At 39.3% G+C, this 15015-nt stretch overlaps 1 protein-coding gene across 1 annotated transcript in view; it reads right to left on the reverse strand.

Annotated features, from left to right (window-relative positions):
- Nucleotides 1-1481, reverse strand: part of LOC127632771 (palmitoleoyl-protein carboxylesterase notum1a-like) — a 21346-nt gene extending 19865 nt beyond the window's left edge. The window contains exon 1 of the mRNA XM_052111531.1: nucleotides 1077-1481. Coding sequence (XP_051967491.1) covers nucleotides 1077-1330 — 254 coding nt within the window. The 5' untranslated portion in view covers nucleotides 1331-1481. The remainder of the gene's footprint in view (nucleotides 1-1076) is intronic.
- Between the last annotated feature and the right edge of the window lie 13534 nt (nucleotides 1482-15015).

Genomic DNA, 15015 nt, shown 5'->3' on the forward strand with positions numbered 1-15015 from the left:
TTTGGGAATTGGCACTCCAAATTAGGGAGAAACAGGGGAGGAAATAATAATAAAAAGCATCACATGAGAATAAAATGAACAATGCATTGGCTTCTTAAGACGCTTTTTGTATTGTCTAATTAGGCGATTATTAAATAATCGTCTGACCACGGTTATTTGAAAGAACTGCGATTATTGGGCATTTAAATTCCAAAATCACATTATAATGCCCAAATAGGGGAATTTGAAGTGAATTAAGTGAATGTCATGAATGGTGCGTTTGTGTGTCAGTTGAACTCTGAGAGCTCCAGGTCCTGTCCTGAAGAGCGATCTGAAACTCCCACAAAAATATAAACGAACAAGTAAAACTGGGATAGTGAACACGAAATACTTTAAATGATCAGTGTGATGGCAAATGTTCCTGGTTCATACAGTGTTAAAACACGCAGACGCACACTTCCTCTAATTATTATCCTTAACAGAGCTCGATTATGAACATGTGTAGATTTGCACAGACAGACAGAAAAAAGGCAAGACAGAGAGAGTTAAAGCAGATTGCAGTCTGAATCGTCTTGATCGCAAAAAAACATAGAAAAGTCACGGGAACCTGAGTTAGAACAGCCCGAAGGTCTGTGCCGAGTTTGGTGGATGTAGCTTAAGCTTGAGGAGAAGCGGACCGAAATTTTGGTCTGGTTTAGGATTTTTTTTTTTTATAAAATAAAACTAAAGTAAGTCTGTCGGTGTTGTCAAGCCAACACAATAAAATGCAGCCACATGTACATATAAACCTGCCCTGTCTTTACACTCAGATCGTGAAATATATTCCAATATTTACTGAGACACTTGCACCAAGAACTGCTTAAACAAAATTGACCAAAAAGAACCATGGTAATTGGACATGGTAACATGATGGTATTATGGACATGTATTATGGTACCATCTAAATACTAAAGTATCACAGTATCACCATCAGATGCTTCACTCTGTCACGCTACCCACAACCTTTCAGTCACCAGCTCAAACATCAACCACTAAACCACCCAAAATATTTTAGGCATTTTGAAGCAGACGCTTGAGATTAAAGCATCATGACTCACCCAGCAGGTGTTCCATCATTACAGGTGACGGATGAGTTCACTAAGAACTGCAGCTTCATGTCCTGGTCCAGTCTCTGAGATGAGCAGGGATAGAGGGACTGAGCCAGACTCTTCACTTGAGTCATGAAACTGTCCATGTTTCCCTCCACAGCTGTGAAATCTAGAGGAAAACTCTCGGCCTGACCCCCCTGACCCCGGACCCTCCTGCCCTGAGCCGACCCGAACAGAACCAGAACCAGCAGAATCCTGATCATCTCCAAACCAGCTCAGACCAGCTTCTCGATCCTTGAGTAAATCCACAAGAGATCCTGCAGCAGCTGTGAATCACTCGCACTTACTGCATCATCTCAACATGAAGAAGCTTTTGTTCTCAAACAGTCGTGAGATCCAGCACAGCTCCGTCTGTTCTCCTCCTGAGTGCTGCAAGTGTCCGTAACCCTCGAGGGCTCATTATTTGGGTTTTTATGGCTGTTCTGTCAGAGGGCTGGTCAAAGGGGGCGTGGCTCAGTGACATACATGTCCCTTTGATCTTGTGTGTGTGTGTGTGTGTGTGTGTGTGTGTGTGTGTGTGTGAGTGTGTGTGTGTGAGTGTGTGAGTGTGTGTGTGTGTGTGTGTGTGTGTGTGTGTGTGTGTGTGTGTGTGTGTGTGTGTGAGTGTGTATGTGAGTGTGTATGTGAGTGTGTGTGTGTGTGTGTGTGTGTGTGTGTGTGTGTGTGTGTGTGTGTGTGTGTGTGTGTGTGTGTGTGTGAATACTGACATCTAAAGAAATTAAACAACTCTGGATGAACTAAAGCTTAAACATAGTAGTAAATGTCATTATGTTGTTGTTTACAGTATTTTTTCTCTATAGTGTGCTCATCTATACTATTCAGCATATATAGACATATAAATTGGCTCCAAATCTTATTTGGACACATATGTCACACTTAAAAAAATGGCCGAATGTTATAAAATCACAAAATTTTACAGCAAGACTAATTTATTTGAAAGAAAGACAACATTACATTTTTAAGTGTGACTAAATTGAACAAATAACATTTAGAGCATACATATATATATATATATATATATATATATATATATATATATATATATATATGTAAATATTATTTATATAAAATGTCCATCCATCCATCCATCGTCAACCGCTTATCCTGTGTACAGGGTCGCGGGGGGCTGGAGCCTATCCCAGCTAACATTGGGCGAAAGGCGGGGGACACCCTGGACAGGTCGCCAGTCCATCGCAGGGCTTTATATAAAATGTTATTTATTAAAATATTATACTAATTTTGAATGATGATTTTTATTAATGAATTATGTCTGTAATGATAGATGATTACGCTCAAATCTCCCTCTCCACCTTTTATTCACTCTGTATACTTTACCTTTATATTTACAGGAACAGTGCACATCAATACACATTTCTGTAAATGTGTCAGATAAGCTATTACAGATCATTCTCAACCAGTCCTTGGGCAGATATTATTATAAAAACATGAATAAGAAAGTGCTAAGTGAAAATATACTCATAAAACTGTATGGTGCAAACATGCACATTAATGACAATAAGCTTGTTCTGTATTTTGAACATTCCTGGCACTTTTTTCAAAGTTTCCTGAGTGAGTCTCCATGTAAAAATAAACTACATTAATAAAAATACCTGTGTGATGTGAGATATGAAATATAGTCACAACTGTGTGTGTGTGTGTGTGTGTGTGTACTGTGTGTGTACTGTGTGTGTGTGTGTGTGCGCTCTGCAGGTGATTTCCTAATCAAATAACGCAACACAAATTGAGCTGTTTTTAAATGAGCTGTAAAAACAGTCATAAGATGTGATTTCACTAAATGACTTCCGTTTGGCAATATTCTCCATCGGCTCAGAGAGGTCACACAAACACGTGTTCAAAGGGCCTTTAGGAAAGAGTTTGAAGTTTTACTTCAGTTGCTGATCGTCTGGACGGATAAGAGCGGAACTGTTTGTTTGTTCAAACGCTGGAAATTTCTTCAAACGCTCCTGTATGTGTGCAGGTGAAAGAGAGCACAGCTCAACTCCTTCATACCAACCCCAAACACCAACACAACATAATATAAGACTATTACAAACCCAACACAACACTAATACCACACTTACACATATAAAACAATAATACAACCTTAACAAAACCCTTACACAACACTAACACAACACCAATACAACATTAACACATCACTAGGGTCGCGTGGCACCATGTGAGGTTCAGAAGTACGATCGGTGAGCTCTGCACACTTTGCTAGTTTGTAATATTTTTTGTCTTAAACAGTTGATACACCCTGTTCCATAACTGTTCTGTGAAGTAAATATGTCAATTAATTCAAAATCCTCGGGGTCTGGAGACCTTAAAAGACACTTACGTGCTCGAGCTGATACCCCCTGACAAGGCCGCAGACCAGGGACCTAGTTTGGAAGGTGCGGTGGGAGAGATCCAGCATCAGCTGGCAATGCTGGTGAAGGTCATCGCTGACTTGGAGGATCTTGCTGTAATACGTCGATTGATCGCTTCCATGGAGACGAAGTTCTCTGAGTTGGTTATAAGAATGGGGGAAGTTGAGAAACGGACTGATTATCTGCAGTCATCAGAGAGGGAATTAGCTGCTACACTGCAAAAAATGATTTTCTAGACAAGTATTTTTGTCTTGTATTCCTGTCAAATTATCTAAACTTTCTTAAAACACGATTTATTTACTTGTCAAGCAAAATGGGATAAGATATTAAGTCTTGTTTTAAGATAAATCTGACTAAATTTAGTGAACTTTAGACTCAAAACAAGAAAAAAATCTGCCAATGTGGTAAGCAAAATAAACTTAATTTAAAAGGAAAACAAGTTTATTTTGCTTATCCCATTGGCAGATTTTTTTCTTGTTTTGAGTCTAAAGTTCACTAAATTTAGTCAGATTTATCTTAAAACAAGACTTAATATCTTATCCCATTTTGCTTGACAAGTAAATAAATCGTGTTTTAAGAAAGTTTAGATAATTTGACAGGAATTCAAGACAAAAATACTTGTCTAGAAAATCATTTTTTGCAGTGTAGCGACAAAGACAGACTTGGTGCATGTTTGGGAAAAATTTGAAGACCTTGAGAATCATAACCGGGAAATAACGTCTGAATTGTTGGAATTCCTGAGAACAAAGAAGGCCTAGATATGGTGAAATTCATAGACGGCTCTTCCCGAATCTACTCAACATAACAGGCCATAAGCTGGAAATCGAGCAAGCTCACAGAGTCCCGGCTCGGAGATCCACAGAGGGAGAGAGAGGCCCCGATCAGTTCTGGCCAAATGTCTGAGATCATCCGATAAGGATCTGGTGTTACGAGAGGCGAGGAGTAAAGGAAGGCTTTCTTGGAAGAATCACAGCATTTTCTTTTTCCCAGACTTTGTGAATTCAAACGAGATCGATTTAAGGAATGCAAGAATCTCATACATCAACGGAAGGTCGCTTTTGCACTGATGTTCCCGGCCAAACTGGGAATAGATGCTAAGGATGGCCGCAAAATGTTTACATGACCACAGCAAGCGATGCCCTTCATAGAGACAATGGGATGAGTAAGACATTGTGTGATATTCACTTGGCAGTCCGAGGAAAATGGACACCTTTTTTGTTTCTTTTTGTGCTGGTTCTGCTGGAGTTTGTTTTGTGAAGTAGCAATCTTTCGGGACAGTTTGTGGATGAATCTGCATGTTCCTTGTGCTTATACCTCCTGTTGGATGGAGTTTGTTTTGTGGAGTATTTTTGCAGGACATTTGAAGGATTAGGTCATCTGCTGCACTTATGAAACAGCCGGCTCACTGAACATTCATTTGACTGTCTGAGGAATCTGAACACCTTTTGTGTGTGTGTGTGTATGTGTGCTGGTTCCACTATTACCTGGAGTTTGTTTTGTGGAGTAATACTCCCTTCGGGACAGTTTGTGGCTGAATCTACACGTTCTTTGTGCTTATGCCTCCTATTGGCTGGAGTGTGTTTTATAGATTATTTACTGTTGTGTAATTCTGTCTCACAAAATTTATAGAAACACCGAAATTGAACAATCCGATGGCAAAGCTGTTGCAGGGACTGTCGTAGGCGTACACAGACTGTTTGAGTTTAGAGGGATTGATGCCGGTTGTCGCTGACATGTGGGGGGTTAATGCACATGTTTTTCTTTTTTCTGTTTGTTTGGTTCGTGGGGAAGTTCGGTGTTTGACTGTTGCACTGATGGGGAATGTGGTCTCTATAATCTTGTTTTTGATACAATTTATTTTTATCTATTACATCAAAATGTAAAATGTTAATTTGAGTGGATTATTTCTCTCCATGTGGAATGTGAATGGATTGGGGCACCCCGTAAAAAAAAGGAAGGTTATTATTTTCTTAAACATAAGAAATATGATATAGTGTTTCTTCAAGAAACGCATCTTTCCCTGCAGGAAGCTGAAAAATGTTGTAAGATATGGGGTGGACATGTTTTCTTTAGTGCTGGCTCAAGTAAGAGCAGGGGAGTCATTACATTGATAAATAAACATCTACAATTAAAATCTCTCAAACAGATTAAAGCTAAATTAGGAAGAGTCATTATTGTTTTAGCAGAAATTCAGAGCAAAGGTTGATTTTGGCTAATATTTACACACCTAACACTGATGATCAGGGCTTTTTTATAGATCTTGAAGGGATGTTGCAAGTCACTGGCACCCCAAGGAGGTTTTAATCTATTGATGGATTCAGTCCTTGTTCATAGTGAAGCAAAAGTGTGTGAGCCCCCTAGAGCAACATTGATGCTTCACAAGATGAGTAGATATCTTGATCTTACAGATATTTGGAGACTTTTAACCCATATGGGAGGGACTATAATTTATTCTATCAGTCCATAAGATTTATTCTAGAATAGATTTTTTTTATATCCAAGTCCCTCATTTCCTCTGTTGTGGATTGCTCAACTGGAAACACCTTAGTCTCAGATCATGTCCTGGTGAGTTTAGAGGTGTTGCCACATACAGAGAAAAATAAATCATATAGTTGGTGCTTTAATGTGTCCCTTTTGCAAAATCCTGAATTCCAACAAATGTTAAAGTCTGAAATCAGTGTTTATATAGAGACCAACTGGTCCTCAGTATCCTCTGTGGGCGTGGCTTGGGAGGCACTTAAGGCGGTTCTTAGGGGTCGGATCATACAGGATGCCTCAATCACCAAAAAATCCAAAGCGCGAGAACTTGTGGAGATGAAAGGGAATTTTAAAAGTGCCGAGGCACCTGATTGACCCGATTGAAATACAGATATAATACTATTTTGTCATGGAAGGTGGAGTTTTGGTTATTCAGGGCAAGAGTCGGGGGGCAAAGCAGGGAAGCTTCTGGCTAGATATATAAAGCAGAGAGAGTCTTTTTCTACCATTCCCTCAGTGAAATCTGCTGGTGGTGAAATATTTACCTCAGCCATTGATATTAATAATGCTTTTAAAGAAATCTATCTTGATCTTTATAGTTCCACGTCTTCGTCTACTGATGAAGATATTAGGAACTTTGTGGAACTATTAGATCTCCCAAAACTGACGACTGAGCAAAACTATTCTCTTGATTTTGAGATAACCTTGGAGGAGTTTGGTGAGGTAATTAAGGCCTTACCTACAGGCAAGTCTCCAGGTCTGATGGTTTTGCTGCTGAATTTTTTAGATCTTGTGCTACAGAATTGGTCCACTTGTGTTAGAAGTTTTTACTGAATCATTAAAGAATGGAAAGCTTCTGCCAACCATGACACAAGCCCGGGTCAGTCTGATTCTTAAAAACGACAAAGATCCAAGTGAGTGCAAATGTTATCGTCCAATTTCCCTGAACCAGCTAGACGTAAATATATTGTCAATAATGTTGGCTAACCAATTGAGTAAAGTTATGACATCTCTTATACAAATAGATCAGGTGGGGTTTATTCAGCTCTTCTGATAACATCAGGCGTTTCATCAATATCATGTGATCAGTGGCGAATGATCAGACTCCAGTCGCTGCCATCTCACTTGACACCGAAAAGGCATTTGATATGGTAGAATGGGATTATGTTTTTAAGATTTTGGAAATATACGGGTTTGGGCATACTTTTATTGGATGGATTAAGTTATAGACACCCTGTAGCAGCGGTACAAACAAATTGACTAATATCAGATTATTTAACTATGGAGAGGCGCACCGGCAGGGTTGCCCTCTTTACCCATTATTCGTCTTTAAGAAGATGATATTTTATTATTCGTCTCCGACCTCACTAGATCTATGTTTTGCCTCCACAGAATTATTAATTCCTTTTCTAAGTTCTCAGGATACAGAGTTAATTGGTCTAAGCTTTGCCTCTGACAGTGTACTGCCTAGTAACGGCTTTTCAGCCTGCGCCTTCCAGTGGCCCAAACAGGGCATTAAGTATTTGGGTATTTTATTCAAGTTCATTTTGACCCTTTAATAAAAATGTTTATGAGAGATGTGAGCAGGTGGGCTTCATTACATTTATCAATGATTGAGCAGGTTAATGTTATTAAAATGAATTGTATTCCTACATGTAACTACCTGCTACAGTCTCTCCCTGTAGATGTCCCCCTCTCTTATTTCAAGCAGTTTGATAGTATAGGGAAGTCCTTCATTTGGAATGTTATATGTCCCAGGTTAAATTTCAACAAGTTATATAGGCCGATTGACAGGGCTGGACTGGGAAGAGAGTTCGCTGTCCTTTTCTGCATATCGCGGTGCCGTTTTTTGGTCCATTCTGCATAATGTGGTGGCTCATTTTAGCTTATCGTGGCCTGTTTCGCGGCCAACCCACCGGACCTCTCGGTTCTCCCGATGGTCAGTCCTCCCCTGATCAGCCCCAAAGTGCTTCGGCCCAAATGCACGGTATGCCAAATTACCAGTCCTGAGCAGTCGATTTGACAAATGACAAATGTGGGCTAGACCTACACAAGATTTAGTTTTATTATTGTCCATTCAGTCTCAGACATTTGGCTCGTTGGCTGCTCCCACCTGAGAGAGCCCCTGTCTGGTTTTGTATTGAACAGGAAATTCTTGCCCCTCTTTCACCATTGCAAAGCCTTTCTATCAAACTAACCAGAGAAGTTAAATTACACCCTGTTATCTCACATTTACACTCGATATGGACAAAAGTGTCCAGAGTGTTTAATTCAGACATTTAAATGTTGCCTCCAGCATATGGCTGAACCCTAAATGACATATTAATAAGTCCCCTTTCTGCTGGTCAGGGTGGATTGTGAGGGGGGTTACTACTGTCCTGTATGAGAGTGTTGAGATCTTTTGAGAATGTGTTCAAACGTTTTAGGATTCTCAGATCTCAGTTCTTTACAGCTGCACCACCTGCTCTGTACTGTTTTTGGGAGTAGCATACACCCTCCTAAAGCAGCAGATACTCTGGAGGGGTGATTACTGGTTTTGGAAAAGGTCACGAGGCATCAGTGTGTTACTCCCTGATAATTCAGAGTCTGGGGGCGGAGCTTCAACTTCTCTCAAGAGATTATTGGAGAAAGATCTAGACTTGTATTAGAGGAGGGAATGTGAACTAGGACTCTAAAATACATCAACTAGGACTCTAAAATACATCAAGTCTGCATCTAGAGATGAAAGATTTTACATCGATACTATTGGACCTCCCCTAGATTGTATAGATTGGTCTTAAAGCCACACCCACCTGCTGGCGATGCCAATCAGAAGACGGGGACACAACACATGTTTTTTGGGGGTTTTGATTGAAGGTTCAGAGTTTTATGTGTGATGTGTTGGGCATTCAGATTTCGTTTTGCCCAGATTCTGTATTTTAGGAGATGGGGCAGTCATAAATTTGGGGGATAAACATATAAAAATTGGGTTTTGACCAGTGTTATGATTGGTAGGCAGGTTATTTCAAAGGGATGGAAGTCGAATGGAGCACCCTCATTTCCAGAGTAGTGTGGCCGTGGGGAGGGTGAATGCTTTTGAGGGGGGTCAAGTTGAAGGATTGGGGTAAATAATTTGTTTGATAGGAAAGCGGGCCAGGGAACAGAAAAAGGCAGGGAAGAGAAACACATACATATAGACTACAAGCAAACAAACAAAAGCATAAACAAAACAGAACAAAACTGGGATTACAGAATCCTGCAACTGATGGGTAAACAAAAAAACCAGAGGTGGCAGGATCCTGACACTAATACAAATGTTAACAAAATACCAATACAACACCAAAACAAATACTACAACAATAACACATCTCTAATAATACACTACAATGCCAAAACAATGCTAACACATACTTAACAGTAACACAACACCAATACAACATTAACACATCTTTATCACAACACTATATATATACACTGATCAGCCACAATATTAAAACCCCCTGTCTAATATTGTGTAGGTCCCCCTTCTACCACCTAAACAGCACCAATATATTCTTCTCACCACAATTGTACAGAGTGGTTATCTGAGTTACCATAGACCAGGGGTCGGGAACCAATGGCTCGCTGGGTGTCTCACCATTCACCAACACGTGATCATTTAAAACTTTCTAGAGTTAAAAAGTGTGGATGCAATTGCAAAGCTTGAAGTCAATGACACTGTTTTGATTTCCTTTCTCCCAAATTTGTCATACAGCCGACTCCTGGTGAACAAGGTGTGAAATTAACAGCTGCCAAATGCAGATTCGTGCAGTGCCGGGTCATTGTGCTGATGTACCAGTCACTGTGGAGGGCGACCTGTAAGACTTCTCGGAGTGATATATGACAAGAAAGTAGACACAAAGATGTGCGTTTGAAGAAACATGTGTGATTATATTTTGAAGAATCAAATGCAGGTATTTCATGTGCGGGTCATTTTGTTCAGTTACCAGCAACAGGTGGGTGACCTGTAAGATGTCTCGGAGTGGCACGTGATGTTAGACACAAGATACGTGCTTGAAGACACCTCATTATATTTTATTATATAAAAACAAACAAAAGAAAAGCCGTCAAAGCTCGTGTCTGATTCTCTGTTTGTTCAGAGGCGTGTAACGGGACCCTGTCTCGTGAATCAAGCGCATGTAAAGAGTTTTCACTCCTTTCTCTCTGTTTCATTCAACTGAAAACTGTTTGGAGAATAATGTCGTCTATGAGAATGCTGTAATGATCTCCGATCATCTCAGGAGGTGCTGTGAGTTTAGTTCACTCTTACACATTGTGAACGCAACTCTGCAGGTTCAGTAATATATACAGGTATATTTGTATTAAAGAAACAAAGACGAAAGTGATTAAATCACAAAGTAATACAAGACACGTTCACCTTGAACCTAAAATTGAGTTCTATTATATTTTCTTTAGGCAGCATAAACTGTTTTAACAAACGCAATACAAACACATAAGAACACACATTTGGCAGCATTATTTGGGAACACAAGGGAATTTATTAGGCTCATTAATTATGATGATTATTATAAATGTCTTTACAGTTATAATTGTCTTTAGTTCTTAGATTGCACCTGTTGCCCCATACTGGTACATGCATGATGACAAATGGGGCCGTTGGAGATGGTAAATGTTTGGATTTGGGGAGGTGGTTATATACGATTTTTGACTACATTATTTTAATTGCTTTTTAGTTTTGTTTAAATTGCAATTTGATTTTGATTTGGTATAATTTTTTATATTTCAATAATTTAATTACATTTTTAAAGCAAAATCATTATAGTAAAAACATTCACCTACCCTTGGCAGGGGTGTTGACGATATAATCGGATATCTTAAGCCGATTATCTTTAAAATATTTTTTGCATATCGACCAGCCCAATACGGAAATTTACTTTATTATGAACAAATATAAAATTAAGTAATTTTATGGAGACCCACACAAACATGTGTACTCAACTGTTACTTTTAATTGTTGCATATTTGTTTGTTTTTGAGTACTCTATGGGCATAATAATAATTATATTTTGTTGAAAATGTTTTGTTTTTTGAAAATTACCAATGTTTGTAGCACAGCATTCTTCCACCTCAGAAATATTGCTAAATTACGGCACATGCTCTCTGTTGCTGATGCTGATAAACTAATTCATGCGTTCATGACCTCAAGACTAGATTATTGTGATGCATTACTGGGAGGATGTCCAGCAAGATCAATAAATAAACTTCAATTGGTTCAAAATGCAGCAGCCAGAGTGCTGACGAGAACCAAGAGATATGATCATATTAGCCCCATTTTATCATCGTTACATTGATACCTGTTAAATTCTGTATTAATTTTAATATTCTGTTAACTACGTACAAAGTTTGAATGGTCTCCGCAGTACTTAAGTGATCTTCTACCACACTATATTCCATCACGTTTATTACGATCACACAATTCTGGCTTGTTAATAGTTCCTAGAATATCAAAATCCACAAAAGGAGGAAGATCCTTTTCCTATTTGGCTCCTAAACTATGGAATATTCTCCCAAACACTGTTCGAGATGCAGACACACTCTCTCAGTTTAAGTCTAGACTAAAGACTCCTCTATTTAGCCAGACATACACCTCATTTATCCTCCAACCCACAATTAGGCTGCTTTAGTTGGGTCTGCCAGAACCAGAAATCCAGCTCCATTCCTGCTTCATGTTGGACTCCACTGCTATGTGTCTCTGAGTGATGACGACTAACTGTAGCCTGTGCCAGCCAAACATCACTTCCGTCTATTACGGTGGACTTCAGAGGATGAACTGATGCCGGCTCCAACTGTAAGAGATGGGATTCTTCACTGGCCACTGCTTGAACCTTATACTTAGGATAGACTTCTCTAGAAATGAACTGCCACAACCTTTCAGCCTGACTGCGATGAACCTCACTGACCTCGGCCTGCTACACTCTCTCTTACAGTAATTGCCAACTAAAGACAAGGGAAAATGCTTTGATGTGTGCTACCTCGGTCAATTGAGAATGAACTTTTTCAATACTCTCATAGTTCACACAAAATCCTTAAGTTTAAACATTGGCCAGCAAAATCTACTCACTATACTAATTTAAACCATGACTTTTATTGCACCTAGATAACTAATATTGGTCCCCCTGTGAACCTGGTTCCCCCCAAGATTATATTTCTCCATTAACAACCTCTTATGGAGTTTTGTGTTCCTTGCCACAGTCACCTTGAGAATATTTAGTGAACAAACATATTGACATATTTCACAATCTTTGTTTATCCTTTTGATCTTTTATTCAAACTATTTAGAAAAATCTAAACCTGAATATAAATCTAAAACTTTAATTGAAGTAAAACAATTGAAACAGGGGAAATATCTTATTATTAAATAAATATTTTTCTCCAAAACACGTTGGTCACAATTACTGGCACCCCTAGAAATTATTATGAGTAAAATATCTGAAGTATATTCCCGTTCATATTTTACATTTTTTAGTGCACCTGGGTGACAAGGAATATTATTCAGCCATGATTCCCGTCTCACAGGGGTATAAACATGAGGTAACACACAGGCCAAATTCCCTTAATCATCAATCACAGTGTGTTAGAGTAAGTAATAAAGTTCTGAAGTGCAGCAAAAGGTTGTTGAGCTTCACAAAATGGGAAGTGGCTAAAAGAAAATTGCCAAAGCACTGAAAATACCCATTTGCACCATCAGGGCAATGATTAACAAGTTCCAGTCAACTGGAGATCTTACGAATCGGCCTGAAAGAGGATGTGTGTCTATATCGTCTCCACGCACAGTGAGGAGGATGTTCAAGTGCCAAAGAATGTCCAAGGATCACAGCTGGAGAATTGCAGAAATTTGTTGGGTCTTGGGGTCAGAAGGTTTTTGGCAGGAAACACCAGAGATGGTTTTGGTGTACACAGAGATGATGAAGTACCCTATGCCCATGGTTAAATGTAGTGCTGGATCTTTAATATTGTGGGGCTGTTTTTCTGGTCCTGGATATCTCATTCGGATACATGTCATCATGGACTCTATTATATACCAGCAGATAGTCAACCTGGCCGCCTCTGCCAGAAAGCTTACAATGGGCCATGGTTGGATCTTCCGGCAGGACAATGATCCAAAACAAACATCAAAATCAACACAAAAATGGCTCACTGACACAAAATCAATGTTCTGCCATGGCCATCCCAGTCCCCTGACCTGAACCCCATAGAACACCTGTGTGGTGAACTGACGAGGAGAGACCACCAGTGTGGACCATCGTCATGTGTTCTCCAACCTCATTATTCACGATAAGAGAAGACTCAGAGCGGTTATCATGGCAAAGGGAGGGTGCACAAAGTATTGAATAAAAGGGTGCCAATAATTGTGGCCAATGCATTTTGGAGAAAAAATATTTATTTAATAATGAGATATTTCCCCTAGAAATGAGATATTTCCCCTAGTTTTAGATTAAGGTTATATTTTTGTAAATTGTTTGAATGAAAGATCAAAAGGATAAACAATGCAGATTTTTTTCACAGCTTTCTTTCCTCATATTTACCAAGGGTGCCAACATTTTATCACTGCTGTATATATATATATATACTGTATATATTTAAGACATAATCTACAATCATGTTTTTATTAAACCACACAATGAAGACTTTAAGACATTATGAACAGCTTCATTTCAGGTTGAATTATGATTTTCTGTAAAGCTGCTTTGAAAAGATTGAGACTTGAGTTGTGAAAAGTGCTACACAAATAATAAATAATTTACATTTACATTTATGCATTTGGCAGACGCTTTTATCCAAAGTGACTTACAGTGCACTTATTACAGGGACAATCCCCCCGGAGCAACCTGGAGTTAAGTGTCTTACTCAAGGACACAATGGTGGTGACTGTGGGGATCTAACCAGCAACCTTCTGAGTACCAATGTATTATACAGAGCACTTATTACAGGTACAATCCCCACGGAGCAACCTGGAGTTAAGTGTCTTACTCAAGGACACAATGGTGGTGACTGTGGGGATCGAACCAGCAACCTTCTGATCACCAGTGCTGTGCATTAGCCCACTACGCCACCACCAATCCTTAGTTGACTAACACAACACAAACCCTTCAAAAAATCAAGAGTTCGGACAAACTTGCTGCAAATTTCCCTCTAATTTTTATATGCAATTGAATCTGAGGCAAGTTTGTCAGAACTCTCAATTTTTGTAAGGGTTTGTGTTGTGTTAGTCAAGTCATTCATTACTTGTGTACACTAACATAATACAACGCTAACACAAATGCTAAAACAACACCTACTTTTTAGGGTTTGTGGGGCAGTGGTGGCTCAGTGGTTGAGGCTCAGGGTTACTGACCAGAAGGTTGGGGGTTCAAGCCCCAGCACCACCAAGATGCCACTGTTGGGCCCTTGAGCAAGGCACTTAACTCCAGGTTGCTCCAGGGGGACTGTCCCTGTAATAAGTGCACTGTAAGTCGCTTTGGATAAAAGCGTCTGCCAAATGCATAAATATAAATATACCTACTTCACAGCAAATCCTTAACATAACACTTATACAAAACCCTTAACATAATCCTTAATGTTGCAAACCATGACACAACCTTTGACACAAAAGAAATAGTATACATTTTCTGCATATAAAACATTGCAGAGAATTTAACAGATCTTTTCACACAATGTCATGCAGACCCAGACAATACTTAAAACATTTCACAAATTAGCAATAAATAGTCAGTAAATTGCAGGTATGGGCTCAATGTAAATATAGTGCAACATGGGTCAAAACATCCAGAATGAAAGATGTGTCATTTCTTCCTTTCAGCGTTGAACATGTAACATTTTATTATCAAGTGCAGATTACTGATGACACACACGTGTGTTGGTGTGGAACACAAACATCTGTTGACAGTATTTGTAGTTTGTGGGTCTGTGTCGAGAATCGTTGACCGCACGGATAAACAGCCGAGCATGATCTCGAGAGTCACACCCGGCCGGATGGAATGTATTCCTCAGTGCTTCAA

Source organism: Xyrauchen texanus, chromosome 39 (genome assembly GCF_025860055.1).
Source record: "Xyrauchen texanus isolate HMW12.3.18 chromosome 39, RBS_HiC_50CHRs, whole genome shotgun sequence".
Taxonomy (NCBI): Eukaryota; Metazoa; Chordata; class Actinopteri; order Cypriniformes; family Catostomidae; genus Xyrauchen; species Xyrauchen texanus.